We start from the raw sequence: 18,347 nt of genomic DNA on the forward strand, positions 1-18,347 counted from the left end.
AGTTATCTGTAATACAATGATAAAGGTTACTATAAATATAGTTCCTATTAATGTTTCTGTACAGCTTTTCAACAACAGGTGGCAGTGTAAGGAAGTTATTGGTACAGTGACTATTAAACTTATTTGTAGTAATATAGAGGACTCAAAACAATTTTTAGCATAGAATATTTCTTAATGGATTTTACTTATTCACAATGATATATTTAATATACGAATTTTAGTGATTATTCGTTCAAGCAAACTACTTCTGCCATCTATAGGAGAAATGATTATATCAGTTATACATGATGTTAGTTTTCCTTTTTATCCCAAGTTGGGTTTAGATTAGTTGACTTCTATTATTGTTTTCGTTTGGAGTATAGTTTTGTTATAATAATTTGATCAAAATTAATAGCAGTACCATTAAACAGAATTATGTTTGTGTAATTCATATGAGGATTAATTGATTGAAAAAAATTATCCATTAACTGTCATTATGAGGCTTTTTTAAGAAAAGTTACTACTTAGAAAATGAAATCATAAAATGAGGTTATGTGCATCCTTAATCATCTTCCTTCAATAATTTAAGCTTAGCAAAGGTTATTTTGGTGTTAAATAATTGGTATACTTCGATTTTATTCTATTTATTAGCAAATTTATTTACATTCATTATAACATTTTCGAAATAATGATAAACAGCTAAATCATCAACAATGTAAACACTGAAAACCATCTGAAATCAGATTTTACTGTATAACAATATATAGAATATCTCATAAAAGTATTGTTGAAGAGAAATATGTATTAGAAATAATCGAAAATAATTATTCAAAGAATGTTTTCAATAGATATCACTGTAGTCATATATTAAAGACATCACTATTTGGTCAACTCATTATAGACGTCTCTTGCATGCTTAGCAGTCACTGGTTCGGCTTCACTTTACGTTATCTATCTTTCTAATGAATATTATGTTTCAGTGAACAATCTATTAGTAGAGCTAGATTTATAAAAAAGTCGCTCATATTTGTCACTTGGTGAGACCTTCCGAAGAGAAACAGTTTGTTATTTTTATAACCTACTATCATACGAACAGTTCTTAATAAATTAGGAACTTGAGGAATTAGGACATTTACAAAAAAATCTGTGAACGAATTAAATTTATGACGAATCGATGAGGAAATGGTAAAAATTTCGAATCCCTATAAGGGAAGTTTTAAATAAATATACATGGGAGCTGTGAAAGTCTTCAATATATGCTATATAAATGGAATGAATAATTTTAAACGGTCAAATATGATATATGTTTATATAAAGAATAAAGACAATTTTTGCTTTCTATTTAAATCACGTGTATTTACATTCACAAAACATCTATAATTTAGTAGGTTCACATAAAAAGTGTTTCGACGAAAATATATCACTATAATTATTCAAGTTGAAAATAATTTAAAGCTTTATACAATAAGGCAGAAATTTAATTTTATGAAATATTCCATTATTTTCTTAACAATTGAAAACATACAGATAATAGGACTTTTTGAACAGTCGGTTAGGTGTTGAGTTACCAAATAAAATAAATTCAAATAGTTTATCACAGTAATCCTTTTAGATGAATATTTCAAAAACCATTTTGAGAAACAACTATTTAATGCTGAGTGTAATGTTGACAATAACCTTATTGGAATATTTTTATTTGTTAATCATTCATATATATTTTGAAATATATTTACAAAATATTACATTTCGAAATTTCATGAACATTTCTGTAACATTATAAGCAAAAATCGTCTCTACCATATATTAAATTATATTGGGGTTTTCACGTTAACTGACGATCAAAAATTACAAAACAAAAAGAATTCTAAAATAATACGAGTTCAAGATTTGAAATTCTGCATAACATTAAAGTAAAATACGAACAAGTACATGGTATTTTATTAGGAAGTTACAATTTTATCATAGAGAGTATTTTGGGATTCCAATGAAAGAGAGTTTTTTTTTTTTTTGAAATAAAAAAATTGTATCGACTTTTGGTATAATCGAGTGGTGTGAAAATAAAAAAAATGTGCATGTTGAAAAGTGCCTGAATAAACAATTTCATATTTCATCCTGCTTCCTGCTTCGTAATTTTTGAATACGTCTAATGGTCGGTCGTCGCAAACACAGAAAATGTTAAATGGACGGTGAACAGGTAACAAACACATCCTTCCAAATATCAAAATTTTATTTACATTTTCAATCAAAATACTCTGTTTCGAAACATTTCCTTAATTTCAAGATGCACCTCATATTTACTGAATTCGTAATAACAAAAAAAACACGTAAAATGCTAAAAAAGTTAATTGGACACAAATATTTTTACATATATTTTAGTTTCAGAAATTACTGCCCGAGTTGAACATGAAAATAGTAATAAAATCGAAACTTGGATTTCCATATAAAACCCATAAAAAATTTGACATGCATCTTGATAATGAAAAACCATCCAAAATATTCGAAATATCTAATCTTAACATGTAAATCCAATTGGTACAAACATCAGTTCGTTTTTGATTTGGTTTAGTTTGTAGGTACTCAGAAAAAGAAGAATATTTCGAATGTGAATCATCGTAGAATTCTTCCTTTTCTATCTTAGAATCATTAATTTTATTCTTCTATCTAACTTTATCACAAAGTGGTCGTCCTACTCTGAATAGCATCTGGTAACGTTCTATTCACCACATCTGGACTATTTGGACTACCGATATCACACTCGAACTTCCAAAGGATTTTATCAGATACATTTAGTCCGCTTTGAACGACGTCGCATGTATTTTGAGGCCCACCTCCCGAACGACTACGACCCAATGTAGCACTTTTAGTATTGATGTCTGGGCAGTGAAGTTCCACTTTATAATTCAGTGTTGCTGATTTTTGTTGTGGTCTAAAAATATAAAAATGAAGATTTAGGTATAATATTTGGATTTTAACTATCGTATTTAATGTATTACCTGGAGCATACTGGACCTCCACAACAGTCCCTTATGGCACTAGAAGGGCAAGTGAAGGTCGAATAGCCTCCACTTTGGAGTCGTCGCTAGGTGTCCACTTCATAATTGATAGGAGATCGTTTTACGTCTAACATTGGTAACATAACACCTTCCTTCAAATAAATAAAAAAAATATGATAAAATCTAGAAATAATAGACAAAGGAAATATTAGATTATCTTTGACGTATTGAGAAAATAGATGTTTTTCAAATTTCTGTTCAACTACAAAGGCCCTAATAATTTCCAACTATATTTTCGACATAGACCGTCAAATAAATAAGTTTGAGAATATGTTACCCCATTGAGATGTGGTAGATCGAGTGCCGCTGGTACATACGTCGTCGCTGGACTACATCTAGTGCAAGATCTTCTTAAAGCTGGTCTCTGTCTAGATCCATGGCAGCGTACGGCAAATCTGAGCTCCTCCGCCATTTCGGAGCACAACGATTGTCGATCTGTTTGGGCATTCTTCTTACTGTTCCAACAAAATTCCAAAATAGCAACTAATATTGCCAATGCCAAACCGCAAAGTAGAACAACGAAAACCCCACCTAAAACATTTCACACATGTATTTATTCGTAGCTTATTATTAGTTATTAGTTAATTATACAACCTATATTTTCAACTCCCAAAGCATTCGCTTTAGATTCTTTACTTTTGTCATCTCTTGTGCAAACGTCTCCAGTGTTTTTCCACCATTTATCGTATAAGATTTGAATGACTCCTTTTTCTTGTAGTTCCAAAATAGCTAAAGAAATTTTGTCCCTCCAAGGACTACCTTTAGGAGTGGCAATGCCGTATCCTTTCGAATCTAATAATCCACCGATTTGTGTTAGATTACAGTCTCTTTGTACCGCATAGTCTAGCATAGTCGATTCCATTAGAAAAGCGTAATCGCCTTCCAGAACTCTCTGAAAAATAAAAATGAAAAAAATTCAATTTACCAAAGTATGTTTTCAATTTATTATAACGTAGTTCTAAGTATATAACATTATTTTTAGTTAGTCGTGAATAGATAAGAGCGTCTATTCAATTCCCTTTGGCGAATATGTTTTCTTCGCGTTCTCACCGATATGATTTTTAGTAATATGACAGTAGATCGACGCTTCTAAAACATAATGCTTATTTCCAATCTCTTACCTTCACGCCATCCTCGTAAGATTTAACGAATGCTGGGGGATTTCTACTTTCCATAAATCTCCACATTTTTTGATAAATACCAATTTTTGAATCCTGAACATAATAAATATACATATTAATCACATGAATTGAATGAGACAATAAGCAATTTTATTAGCTTCTAGATTAGCTATGGATTTTCATTCCAAAAAAGTATTTTTCCAACAGTTTTGCAGATAAGGGAAAATGTACAGCTTGGGAACCGGTTTCTTTTCATAACGCTTATGTTTTAGTCTTTATTTTAAAGTAGCAGTAATTAACCTGCTCTTAAGTTTTTCCATTCGATATAACGTAGCAAAATGGAAATCCGCACAAAACCAGAAAGAAAAATCTAAAAAATATGATTAATTTACCCTGAAAAAAGTCATAGTGCTTCCGCCTTCCAAAGTTCCATAAGCGATTTCCGTTTGCTCGGCCAAGTCCTGGGCGCTCTCTATGGGGGTAATCATCCGTTCCACTGTGAGGAAGGCCGCCAAATTCGCCGTATACGACGATATTATAATGAGAGTGAAAAACCACCAGATACCGCCTACTATGCGGGTCGACGTGGCCTACGAATAAAAATCTTATCGTGTTTTAAACTACGAAAGGAACAGGATCGAACCAATGATCGTTAGCTAGTAATGTTTATAATGATAAATAACAATTAATTCTACCCCATTTAAAGCCACTAAGTGTCCTATAATAAATTAATAAATATCCAACTTCTAACTCTAGTTCTACTGTTTATGAATATGAATAGTTTAGGTTCAATATTTACAAGCTAGTATAAATAACAAGATTCTCGGACAGGTCGATATCTATTTTTAATTATATTGAGATGTGAGAATAATTTATTGCTTCTCATTATTGAAATCGGTTCTAGACATTTACTCAAATAAACTAAAAATTATTGAATCCTGGCAAATCTAATCAGGATAATGGGATATTTCGATCAAATTATTGCATTGTAGTCAGTTTTTGATAAGCGTCCAAAGTTTAATCGAGGCCGAAAAGTCAATTATAAACATAAAGGTGAAACTAATGAAAGCGTGTAAAGTATTTTTGAGTGCTTCAAAAACGAAATTTTCGATTGTAGAGAATATTTTTAAAGTTTTATTCAATGATATACATTTGTTTCACTTCTGCGTATGTTAATCACGTATTTTTTATTTTCGTTCACAGCGACTAACCAAATTTAGGGTTTGTTCTATAAGACATTGAAATACATGTATGAAAAAACGTCGGTTCGGTTCTGTATAGGAAGTAAATTTTTTATTTTCTCTCTCGGGATTTGACCCTTTTTATCAGTTAATTGAATTGTAGGCATTTTTAAGATTAGTACTTGCTTCGTACAGACTCACCCTCTAATTGTAAGAGTGATCTTATTTTTTCTTATCAGTAATAAAAAAATAAGTTTTATAATTAAATCTTGTCGTATTCCCAAAATTACATATTTAATCAATATTTAGTCCATTGTTAATACAAAATATCGAGGTATATACGCATAATTACGATAGAAACTAAGTTCTATAAACTATTTTTATGAAACCTAATATTCTTTTTTGATCCGTTCTTTACCTTCTAAGTCTTGACGATGTCCTTTCATAAGTTTTTCGTTATTAAAATACTAAAGTATTTCTTTAGTATTACTTGACGTGAAGGGTATGGAAGTTCTGATCTCTTACATGTCTATACCTGTCTATACCTTTTTCCAAAGTCTATATAATATTAAAAAAATGATTTAAAACAGAAAATATTTTTTTTATTGAAGAGATCTCATTTTTTTTTTTTCATTTCCCTTGCCATAAAAAAATTTTATATCGGTTACACGCTAATCTCTATTGGACCTAACTTGTAAGCATCTAGCGATTGATAACGAAAACAGTGATTTTACGGTTAATACCTTAGGATTAAGATCAGATCCTTGTTGCATTAAGGACCCTATCGCGAACCAAAAACTGTTTCCTAAAGTAAATCCATTTTCGAGGACGTCCAAACTTTTACCGCATTCCTCTAGTTCGTATTCGCGTTCCTGTTCGTGTTCATGTTCGCAAATAAAATCAACTTTGTCGTGTTTGCAGGAAATATTGTCTACTGGCGAAAGGTTCTAAACGTAAAATATGCAAATTAAGCATCTATAGGTATAAAAAAGTGTATTAGAAACAATATCAATTAAATAAGGGATCGAATTTGAAATAAATTATCGAATTCAAAATATTGTGGATCATTAAATTAGTTACAAGAACTATCTAGACTAATGCTGTCTCAAACAGCTGTAATTTTCAATTATCCCTCCTAGTTCTATGATAACAGAAACCCTTAGAGGCCTACAACGAAGAGCTGAGTGACAATATCCGGAAAATCCGGGAGCAACGCGGATCGACAATGAAATTTGAGACTGCTGAAAATTTTGAATTGACACGAAATTTTTCCGTATTTAACTGTTAATTATAGGAAAATAATTGAAACTAAACATTTTTCTTATAAGTAATTCATCAGTTTTCGTATTAAAATCATTTTACGAATTTTATGACTACAGAAAAAACTAACAATTAATAAGCGAATGAAAGAATATGTTTTAATTTAGGTTTTTGTCGTTTAGAGTAGTTGAAAATTTTCGCACCCTGTGCATTTTGTCGATGAAGTAGCCCTCGGAATCTTCGTCGTCTGTTTCGTCGCTGCATATTCCAGAAGTGCCGTCGCCGTCGTAAGAAAAATGTTCGCACTCCTCTCCATATTTTTTCCATAGACACTCATCGCACGGCTCGATTTCTCTCCATTCTTTGGGAGACACTCTGGCGGCTATCCAAATTGTTAAAGAGACGAGGACGTATCCGCCAACCATGTATAACCAAATTTCTATAGCCAATGGTGTGAGAAAAGCAAAAAGTTTTGCCGGTGCTCGAGCAGATACCTTCGAAAATAAGTTACACAATAGTTAATTTCATAACGTGTTTAAGTTCAACGGTTTATCTAATTCCGCGCTTTTATAATATCAAATAAGTCAAAACAAGTCAGAAGTCAGACTTTCCATTTGAAGTAAAAGACTCTGCAAATGCTGGGTAGTTTAATATCCGAAAAATCAAGAAGTAGATACGTCCTGGCCTAACAAAAATTTGAACAATGGTGCGATTTGAAAAATATGGAGAGTATTACGAAAAGGTACTATTCACTTGCTTAATTTGAAAATTTAAAAACATTAAAGGCGTCGACTCCGTAGACTACATAATATAATCAATATTGAGATCTGAACGCACCGTACGCAAAAATATCAATATTAAGAAGTATACTTTTGGCTTTACTCAGGGACGGTCAGCTGGATAACAAGAAAAAAATCGGAGATTTTGAAGAAGGTTGAAGCCTGCGTGACGAAGACGTATCTTATGAAGGCACATTTTTCAAAATTACATATTCAGAAATCAAAACACACGTTATTCGCGAATTTGTGGTCACTGCTGGAGATATCGCTGGTGTTAAATTTTGATGCCTTCCTGCTGGAAAATATGACAGATTTTTTTGTGCGATATTATAATGAAAAATGTGTCCGTGGGCATAAATACTATTTGAAAATTACCACCAAATATTGCTCATTACCTTGGTCTACCTAATGTTAAAAGATACTCAGAGCATTGTTTCCGACGCTCGTTAGCTCAGATGCGGACATTTTGAAAATAAAGCAGCACGGACGATGGAAATACAACAGTGTAGCCGAAGGCTATCTTCAAAGTTCATTAGAAAATAAGAGGAGAATTTCAGAACACATTCTGGGCCAAGCCTCTGGCATAGATGTACATATCACAGCTTCAAATGAAATTAACATCAGACAAGAAGTTCAACAACTGTGTCTTTAATAATGGTATTTTCAATATTTATGAATCTTAAAATACTATTGAATCGAAATAATGAGTTAATTGTCAGTTTTTACAATAATTAATAAATTATTCTTGGTACCTAACTTATACAGCAGATAGCGGAATTAGATAAATTAAATAAATATGAAAGATCATTCTAACAAGTTCTTAAAAAAGTGGATATGAATTTATATGGAAGTGATTAGGATTATTTGCAGTAAATTCTGCTTCCTTGTGACTGGAATATAGAGAAATTTCCTTTTCAAATGATTTTCTATTCGATTTTAAAAGAAGACAACCAAGCGCATGGTCTAAACGAGGTTATAGTCTTTTGCATGGATCAACATGGAATGACTTAATGGAATTTGTTACTCTTTTTCCCATTGGAATTTTATTAAATAAAATGATGAACGATGTTATTTACTAAAACGGAAAATTGGTTTTATGTGTGAAAATGGTTTTCATTTTTTTGGTTCGAGATGTTTAAATTCCCTTCAACATTTACTTCCCTTCGAGCCTTCTACACAACTATTTTCAAGGAGGATGATGATATTACCTCTCTTAAGCTCCGTTAAACTTTTCCGACATCCACAATTGTCTAAAGGGTAATTATCTCATTGTAATTTTCATTTAGTAAAAACTACAATTCTTTATTATAGAGTAGAGTGAAAAGAAAGAAAAACATAATAATTGGGAAATGGATAAACGAAAATGTATAGAATTTTGAAAATCAAAACAACGGGAAAGCTTTTCTCTTAGATAATTACACAAAAACAAGCTCTATATTAATCAAGCAGAGTAATATACCTGACTGTAAATTTCCATTAACTTTATATACAGTTGTATGAATTTGTCGAATTTCAGTAGAAAAGGCAGTCGTCGAGCACAATAAAAGCAAAATTGCTTTGTGGAAATTCACAGAGAGTTTTCTAAAAGGAAAATTCTCTTTATATACGTTTTTTTCCTATCCATACAGTCGTTAAATAATCACAAAATAAATGATTTGAACAATCTGAGCGTGACTTGTTAAATATATGATAATATAACAAAGTCACCACATTTTTCAATTATCTTTGCAGTTTGTTTTATCGAAAATCTAGGAGACGGAACTCTGATGCTTTAAGGGTTTTAAATTTGAATGCTTCTATCTTTTGATGGTTTCTCAGAGGATACTGCACAAAGTCAAAAACAAATGGCAGTAGAAACATTACTCAAACAAAAAAAAGTTTAATCTTGTTCTATTTTGTGAAATGCATTTCTTAGTTAAAATCGTTTCTTCTGGATCGAGTATATAAAAAAATTGATAGGCATAATTAAATGATTACCCTATGGTAGAATTTTCATTTTTCACATCTCATATACCAGGGCTTATCGAATCGTTAGAGGTGAAAAAGTTTGGGAACTTGTGTTGCATACCCTTCAATTCAATCGAAAACTATTCAATTTTTAAATAAATATTGACATGTCCGCGATTTTGTTTGGAATATTTTGATAATAACTAGTGATTTGATTACTCTATAAGTTAACGCTTGATTTTATACAAGCCGAAATTACCCATCAAAATCAATATGCTTAACTTTTTAAATTTTAATATTTCTACATGTTGCATGCAGGAATCATGCAAATATAACAAACCTTGGGATTCAATCCGGACCCTTGTCGTAAAAAAGTACCGGTAATGAACCAGAAGCTGTTCGAAACAGAAAACTGGTTTTCAACTATATCAGAATCCTGGTGACACGGATGAGGATTATTCCATTCGTATGGCGAAAATCTCGCCATTACGAATAAAGTGAACGATACCAAAATATATGCGGCTAAGACGTACAGCCATATCTCCACCGCCAAAGGATTCATGAAAGAAAATAACCTCGTAGGTTGGCTAGTAGGAACCTATAAAAAAAGCTTCTTGTATAAGTGAAAAATTATCACTATACTATCGTAGGATGCTAAATCTTTTATCACATTACATTAAGCTGATTGTACTTTAAAGAATTCAAAACTCTCGTATATTGGTCTGATTTTTAATCGTTTTAATTATTTTGCATTCCATTTCGAGATTTGTTCTCGTACTTACATAAAATGGAAGTGGAATATTCGACTCACTTTTTTGTCGATAAATTTTAAAGCCGGCCAGTGTTACCGACCGACCAGACTCCGATAAATTGACTTAACGATCTAAAAAATCATAAATTTGAAGATAAAGGAAAAGCTAGCAAAGACAGTCGGTTTATATTTTTCTATTATTTCTAAAAATTATGACTTTGTTAATTAAAGTTTTGTTTCACTCAATTTAACTCGATATTTGTGAAAGAAGTAATACACAGAGACGTTCAGGAGTATATTCTATAAACTAATTATACTGGGTGAGACGAAAAAATAATTAGTATCTTGAATAAAACGCGCTAGTAATTTGATAGTGCCCTAACAGATCTTAAGCACCTTTCAGGATTCAGCAATGCGTTTTATATTATAAAAATCAATAAAACGTTTGGCCGTATTGGATATTCGAAATAAGTTACTTCAGATGAAGCTGCATTGTAACCGGTTGATGAGAAGAAAAATATATAATCGTTCCAATGCTTCTCTAACTTCTTAATTCCGTGCTTGTAGAAGGATTTGTCTTTTGTCTCAAAATAGACGTCAGTTTCAGCTGAATTTCTTACCGGCGAGCATTTTTTTTGAGATCAGTAGTCACTGGGGGCCAGATCTGGACTATACGGTGGATGAGAAAGTAATTCGAAGTGTAATTCGTTCAATTTAACCATCGTTGCCATCGAGTTGTGAATCGGTGCATTCTCTTAGTGAAACAGAGGCTGCCACTCTTTTTAGACGGAATATCATAAAATTTTACATATAGTCAAAGTTGGTACTTCATAAATGTCATATAGATTTGACAATGGGAACGCCATCTGTGTGTCTCTCACACTACTTATTGAGTGATATAATCTACGGTTTTTCGACTTGTCCGGCCGTCATCGGTTGTGTCTTACTTTTGACATCAAATTGATCACAGCTTCTGAAGATGCCAACTTCAGCTTTCCACAATGCAATATGTGCATACTAATTAACTGGATATTTGTTAATTCGTTTTTACAATTTGTTATATATCGATAAAAGTAAAAACCACTACCTTTCATATGAGATAATTATGTAGTCGGCTTAAGTCACAAACCACGTAACTCTGTTTTTTCAGTATATCATTAGATAGATAATTTCTGAAGGCATCTAACAGGAAAACTCGTAAAGGTTCAAAAAATCCGATACAATTTAAAAATATAAATAGAAAACTCCAGACGCCCATTTTGTTGCTAACCGCAATTCGTGTTAATTTACTTGTACTGCTTTTTTTTCAATTATTTTTTCGAAATTTGATATCTGGTCACTATTTCTATCCTTAATTTGAAAACAATACTCTTCATTGAATTTCGTATCTGACAATTTGTGTGTAAAATTTGGTGCTATGGCGTTACGAGGTTTGACCATAAAGTTTAAAAGAAATTTTGAACGTATTTTAACAAAAATGACTAAATATATACCTATAATAAGTGAAGAAATTTTATGAATCAAATTAATTGTCCATAATATAAACAGAAACAATTCAGCAAATTAGTCATATAATAATAGAGCTGTTATAAGTTGTGATAGCATAATGACCGACAGTTGACGTGACCTAATATATTAACAAGATCATAATTCTTGTCCCTCAGTAACTCTCCATCATTTTCCCATGATTATCTATAAATTAATCAAGATTATATACACGTTTGTAGAGGAATTTTCAATTAATCATAGAATCCCAAGCCTACCCTTGTTCTCACATGGGAAACAATTCTATCCATCTCTTTTTCTCTCAGATTCTCTATCTCTTTCTCTCTCTCTCTCTATATATATATATATAGAGTCTGTGGTTCAATGCTGACGTCAATTTAAACGTCAAAACAGTTTGTGATAACATGTATGTGTATACGCCGACTGAACTCTGGTGAATCGAAATGGAAGGTTACGCAGTAAATTGTTCATAGTGTGGAAAGATTTCTACATATACATCAATAATTTCTATTGGTCTACAGTGTGTGTAATACATTCAACTAGTCTACGTTCCAAAGTAAAATTTAAAAAAAAAAATAACGAAGGGACAGAAAAAAAGTTTCGGAGATTTTATATGATTTGTGCCAAATAAAAATTAATGAAACATTCTTTGAAAATATATTCGATTCTATTGAGTGAAAAATTTTAATCAACTTTTAGAATAAGTGATCTAACATGGGTTTAAACCCTAAATAAATATTGATTCAATCTGTGGATTTTCAGTTTAAGTTTAAAGGTTGACCCACTTCTTTAAAGAGTTTCTCAAATTTCATCAATTTTAAATTAATATCTATTCCACGAGATTGTCATTTTGGAAATATTAAATGTAGGATTATGCGGACTTCATGGTTTTATAGGAGGTGTCTCAAAAGTATTGTCGGTTTTAAAATTTTTACGCGTCAATTTAAACATGTCTTCAATTGTTAAAACTAGTCTCTAATATTATATTGCTTTTTCTTTCTATAATGAATATTATAGAGTATCATAAATATCAATTTTCTGTATTATGTTTGAGACACCCGTTATATATATATATGATTCGATAGATTATGAAAAACTCAAAATATATAACAGGAGCATTATTTGAAAAATGTTATTAAGTCGTTACGAAATAACGATTCTATCTGTATACTTATAATCAATATTTCAAAAAAAATTTCATTCAACATATTTTAAAAAAATAAATTCATACGTTGAATTAACGATATTAATTTTTTTTTTGAAGAAGATGCTACTCGAAATGAGAATTTATAGCTTGCTCACGTACCTGACATTACGAAAGCATGAAAAATTACTGACTTTATGAGACTCGGAACGATAACGAGAATATTCTGCATAGCATGTAACATTTGCAAATAGACGAAGCTACATCACATGACTTTTTTCAAAATCTATACAGAGTAATTCTGTAAATTCTAGCACATTAAAAAATAATATATATTTACAGTACAAGAGTCTAGTATTTATTTTTCAAATTTATAAAAGTTGATAGTTTTTGAGTAATTTATTTTGCCGTTTCTCCGAAGCTAGTTAACCGACCCGTCAATGTACATTTCCAAAGAAATATTGAAGACAAGTAAATTGATACAGAAGAACATCCCGATACAATGCAAAAGTTCAAGTCGCAAGCTTATCACGCAACTTTTTCTGATTTCAAATTCGGGAGTGAATCGTGAAAATACTGACAATATATGTGAATGTTTCTATCGGCAAATGCATCGGAAAACCAATAAAAACTTTGATCGAGTTAAAAACAGTTTCATAATTCAATTGGTTCAGTATATAACGTTGACATAAATTGACAACGTCAAACACCGCAGGACCGGAGCCTTGGAAAAAAAAACGAAAAGGGAGAAGACACTAATAGAGTTTGAAAACGTGCACGTTATGAATAAACTCCAGTGTTTATTATTCAAGAAGTATATTTGCATTCATAAGACCTATTTGCTTGTAATTTACGTTTATAACCTTAAAAATAAGAACAAGAATATAATTAATTTTATTTTCATAAAAATTATGTATAATGTGATGACATATAAATAAATATTCAATAATTACTGAATCCAGCTCAAATAGAAACTAGAATGAAGGTATTTATGAAGGTAATATCGCAAAACGAACTTGTGGAATACCCTGTACATCCAATATCGTAGTTTGTTAAGAACTGAAGCGCTGATCCATCTCTGGAATCCCGTGAGTTAGGTTTGTCAATAAAAAAGGAAATAGAATGCGACACATGCGAGAATAAACATATATATAGTTGCAGCCGGGTAAAAGTTTAGGAACGAGTTTGGCATAAACACAGTAAACTGGAAAGTTGTCACAAATTGTCCGTATTGGAGATTTTCTTCTCGTCAATCTTACGATTATTCGTTGGTAGAATTATTGATTGTATTTATAAAAAGAGAAAGTACTTAAAAGAATAGGGAGTGATTATCATTTTTTTGGGATACAAAATCGATTCAATTTGTAAATAATCATCATTCCGCAAAAACGGGATAAATTACTCAGCCGAAGCCAAAAGATCGTTAGCAGAATTATTTGTATTCATTAAAATTAATTAAATAATAATCAAATTCTAATTTTTCGTAATCATACCTCAAAATATGTTATACATTTTGAATAAAAATCTTTTTTTCTATAAATAAATCCAAAAAGCAAGTTATGTTCCAAAATATTTTTTTGAAGTCTTAATACATACCTTTCATCTTTTTATTTTTATATATAGCTACAACTTCCCTTTTAGCGATCCATCAAATCGGAAGAATTGTTAAAAGCCTTCAACTTTAAGAGACCATTCAAAAACATATTTTGCTTCTAGTCACACACCTGAGCATCGAATTTTTATTGAATATGTCGAGAGAAAGATATTCAATAATATTCAGTAATTTTTAATCCTCTATTCTACTCATAACCTAAGTCTATTGTAAACATCCAATATTTTCTTTATCAATAATTGTATAACTGTTTTCTTCACAATAATTAAAGACTATGTTGACTAGACTATTTTTTTGAACACGTATCACATTCTGATTGTAACGGGTATCAACACATTCACACAAACACCCCAAACATGTAACAAAATACGAACTGATACGCCTTGTAATAGCTATCAATGTATGTACATAGCAGAGGAAATTGGACGTTGATGAGCAAGTGTATCGGGTTGATATTCAACAGTGGATATACTGATAGAAAACGTTTTCCCTGTGGAGATATTTTTGGTTACAGTGATAGTTAGAGCGATAAAAACTTTCACGCAGTTCCTGGCGTTTTATCGAAGGTTATACACATACTTCTATCGGTATATTTTCAGTCAATTCATCGTTTTGAGATTTAAATTCATTGATAAATTTTTAATTTATAAGATTACTCTTATAAATTGAATAGAAACAAAATGCTAAAGAACGTTAATTTTTATGATACATAAAGCAGTCATTTTTAACTTTCTCAAACTAGTAACTATAACATGCTAGTATGGTCTTCATAAGTTTCAACTTGCTATGTCTAACCATTTTATTATAGTAGAGCTCGAAACGCTAAATAAAGTTGTTTTGAAAATCGTATTATAAAATTTTTGTCTAAAGAAAGATTAACACCAACACAAATCGAAAACTGAATAGAATCTGTAATCGTTTTTCTGTGGACGAGAATCATTAGACGATGATCCACGTGCGGGAAGTTCTAAGTGACATGATGACAAAAATCTCGAATTCGATTTTTATAGCTTTGCCGTAATAAGATCAATTGTATCAGATGATAAAACTATGGCTTTTAACGTTAATTCGACATCCAAAAGAGGTTGAGTGGAGTGGATTTGGAAAGGAAAACCCGTGCAAAAAAGCGAAGATCGCAAAAATAACCCAAAAGTGATGGCTACAATATTTTGGGACTGCAAAGGTATTCTTTAAATTGATTTTGAGGAATCTTTAATGCGGTGGCACATTACTTTGACTTACTAAGACAATTGCGACAATATTACCGACAAAAAGAGCAGCATAAATCAGCCGAAGTGTGAGTTTGCTTCAAGATGATGCTCCATCGCTTTTCAAGGCTACTGTCCATGAATGTGGCTTCACCTAGATTGAATACCTAATATATGGCCAGTTTTTTTTTATATTCGGTTAAGAACTAATAGACCGTACTTCGTACGTGATAAATTATTAAAAATGGAATTTAAATAGAGTATTTCAACAAATTATCATTGATAATTAATAAAAATTTCAACACCTTTTCAAAAATATATGGAACGCTTATGTTTTGATGAAGTGTCAATTACTTCTGTCACACCAAAAGCGAACTAAGAAGACATTCAAATGAAATGATGTGGAAATATAACTTGTAACATTGAATAAGGAATTAACATTTCAAATTATCAAGATATAGATTTTATTATTGATAAATTCATAATTATATTACAAGTTATTTTTGTCATAGAGCTATTTTGTAATTTTGTGCTCGAGAGCTTCGGAGTTTTATGAATATTCATTAAAACTTTAATGGCGTTTATCGCTTATTGTTTTTCTTCATTTTTCCCAGTATTATAGGTAATTAAAAATTATTACCGTCATAATAATCAATCGAAATAAATAGTTCTATATCAATATTATTATTATTTATTGGTTGTAAAAATTTATTCATGATATGGATCTTTCTAAGGATCTTACCTTAAAGAGAATTCCAATTCCGAGATTCATGAAAGGCTTCGTGAAGTCAATTACGCTTTCTCTAGCGTAATTTATCGTCATCGAGGCTACAGCGAGATCCGCTCTCTGAAAATCAAAATACCTTCGTAGAATATACGAAATTTTTTCCATCCTCTTCTCAATATCGACACTTGACTAATAATGTCCATTGATTCTCTATTAAGGATCTATTCGAAGAGAAGAAGAAATATTCACAAACCTATATTATACAGAGTAAAAAGTCTAATTGGAACTAATGATGTTACTTGATAAAGGTTGGAATCTAAAGCACGTCAAATTTTAGTTTCTATAGAAGAGGATCGTTAATTTTTTTCAATCTAACTTTTTTTACTTAAAAGATACCGATAAAATTAATATACTCCCCATCGTATTCACATTCTAGTGATTAATTCAGTCTCTGAAAATTATGTTATTTCAAATATATATAAATTGTCTTCGTATTTTCTTGACCCTGGTTTTTATTGTCCAAATTTCAAGGCTGTAATAATCATTTATTTTATTTCTTTTGAAAAGGAAATAAATGACATAGTTGGAAACTATTGAAAAAAAAGTTGGGCAGCGAGGCACATGAATAGGTAGCGTAGAAAAGTAAAAAAGAAGTAGATTATCTTTCATTTGTCTGGAGGTGACAGAAAGGATGGTAAAAAGAATTTGCGGTTATCACGTCTTGTTTACTGATGACGCAAAAAATGTTCCTTTTACAAAGAAATAAAGGGAAGTTTGGTTTCTAACAAAACTCGGAAGAGAGGATTCGCTTTTCTCTCATGAAATGTTTAATAGGAACAATTTAATTATTTCTAACAAGTATCGTTGAAGTGAATGTGCAGTGAAATTTTTCTTCTTCTTTAACAGAATTGATAAATTCTGTTTCATATTAATCTATGACTTGCGGACATAAAAGCTAAGAAGAATTGCTCAAATTAAGCTCCAAGGACAAGCATTTGTTTTTCATTAATTTTTGAAGCCTCGTATTACCAATACCGTGACCCCAACTATCGTTATGATTTTTTTCAACCGAAAACTAACCTTCTACAATATTTCTCTACAATTTCAGCTCCATATTCTAATTATTTTGGCCTTAGCGGTTTTTTAAACTAGCATATGTTTTTGATTAATATTCAAACAAGTCTCACACCTCCTATTTCCAATACCTTTTCTGAACTTTGTGAATTTTTTGTGAGAAAATAAATATTGTGTAGTTCCATTTCTATTATAATTTAATTAATTACTCTATACGTATTAAAAACGATTTTACCTCGTATATTAATTCGCACTCACCTTTTCCATTAATTCTCTAACGATTCCGTTCCATTCCTTCGTATCTGGATCAAACACGCCATACATGTGATCAGGAACTAGTCTAATTGTATATTGGAAGCCCACTTGAGCTGCTATCCATTTCAATAGGTCAATGCAGAAACCTTCATAGCGAGCATTGCCCGTCAAATTCTTTTCTTCGTTTACCATTACATATGGTCGTTCCTGGAATGAATCGAATATTAGATTTAGGTAACATAAAGGGCCATAAACGATTTCTAATATTGGAATTAATTGATTGAGCTGAATGTATGAGGTACAAACATGCAGATTAATTTCTCTACATTATTTTTTATTGCTTTTCCAATTGAAGCGTTCAATACATAAAACTCACACTGTATAATTGATATATATCTAAGTTTAATAACGTCGCTAGATTGAGAACTCGACATTCTGAATTCTATGTTATCATATTAATGGTATTCGGTGAGATTGCAGGATAGTTAGTTGGGTTAATCTTCATACTGATAACGTCGTATCCCTAAAGTTTCTCGTAACGTTTGAATGTGGACTGATTATTTGTTTGTCGTAAAGTTAGATAAATTTCTAACTACTAAGATCGTAGTTTGATGCGTACACTTGGGAAATTAAATCAAATAACTAGTTTTTCTACAAAATATCTTTAGGTAGGTACTTACAAATATATAATAATAATATTTGTATAAAGTTTCGCTTCTTCTCCATTAATTAAAGAGATGCCGTGCCCAC

At 31.0% G+C, this 18,347-nt stretch overlaps 1 protein-coding gene across 3 annotated transcripts in view; it reads right to left on the minus strand.

Moving 5' to 3' along the window:
• Window positions 1-607: 607 nt before the first annotated feature.
• Window positions 608-18,347, minus strand: part of LOC130899471 (glutamate receptor ionotropic, kainate 2) — a 102,175-nt gene continuing 84,435 nt past the window's right edge. The window contains exons 10-20 of one of the 3 annotated variants that reach the window (XM_057809420.1): window positions 17,601-17,804; window positions 16,284-16,388; window positions 9,661-9,918; window positions 6,798-7,088; window positions 6,078-6,281; window positions 4,546-4,743; window positions 4,154-4,246; window positions 3,627-3,924; window positions 3,310-3,563; window positions 2,973-3,124; window positions 608-2,905 (exon numbers count right to left, since the gene is read on the minus strand). In XM_057809420.1, the coding sequence (XP_057665403.1) occupies window positions 3,059-3,124; window positions 3,310-3,563; window positions 3,627-3,924; window positions 4,154-4,246; window positions 4,546-4,743; window positions 6,078-6,281; window positions 6,798-7,088; window positions 9,661-9,918; window positions 16,284-16,388; window positions 17,601-17,804 (1,971 nt within the window). In that variant the 3' untranslated portion in view covers window positions 608-2,905; window positions 2,973-3,058. The remainder of the gene's footprint in view (window positions 2,906-2,972; window positions 3,125-3,309; window positions 3,564-3,626; window positions 3,925-4,153; window positions 4,247-4,545; window positions 4,744-6,077; window positions 6,282-6,797; window positions 7,089-9,660; window positions 9,919-16,283; window positions 16,389-17,600; window positions 17,805-18,347) is intronic. The other 2 variants (XM_057809421.1, XM_057809423.1) reach the window with 2 other exon arrangements.

The sequence above is a fragment of the Diorhabda carinulata genome, chromosome 11, assembly GCF_026250575.1.
Source record: "Diorhabda carinulata isolate Delta chromosome 11, icDioCari1.1, whole genome shotgun sequence".
Classification (NCBI taxonomy): Eukaryota; Metazoa; Arthropoda; class Insecta; order Coleoptera; family Chrysomelidae; genus Diorhabda; species Diorhabda carinulata.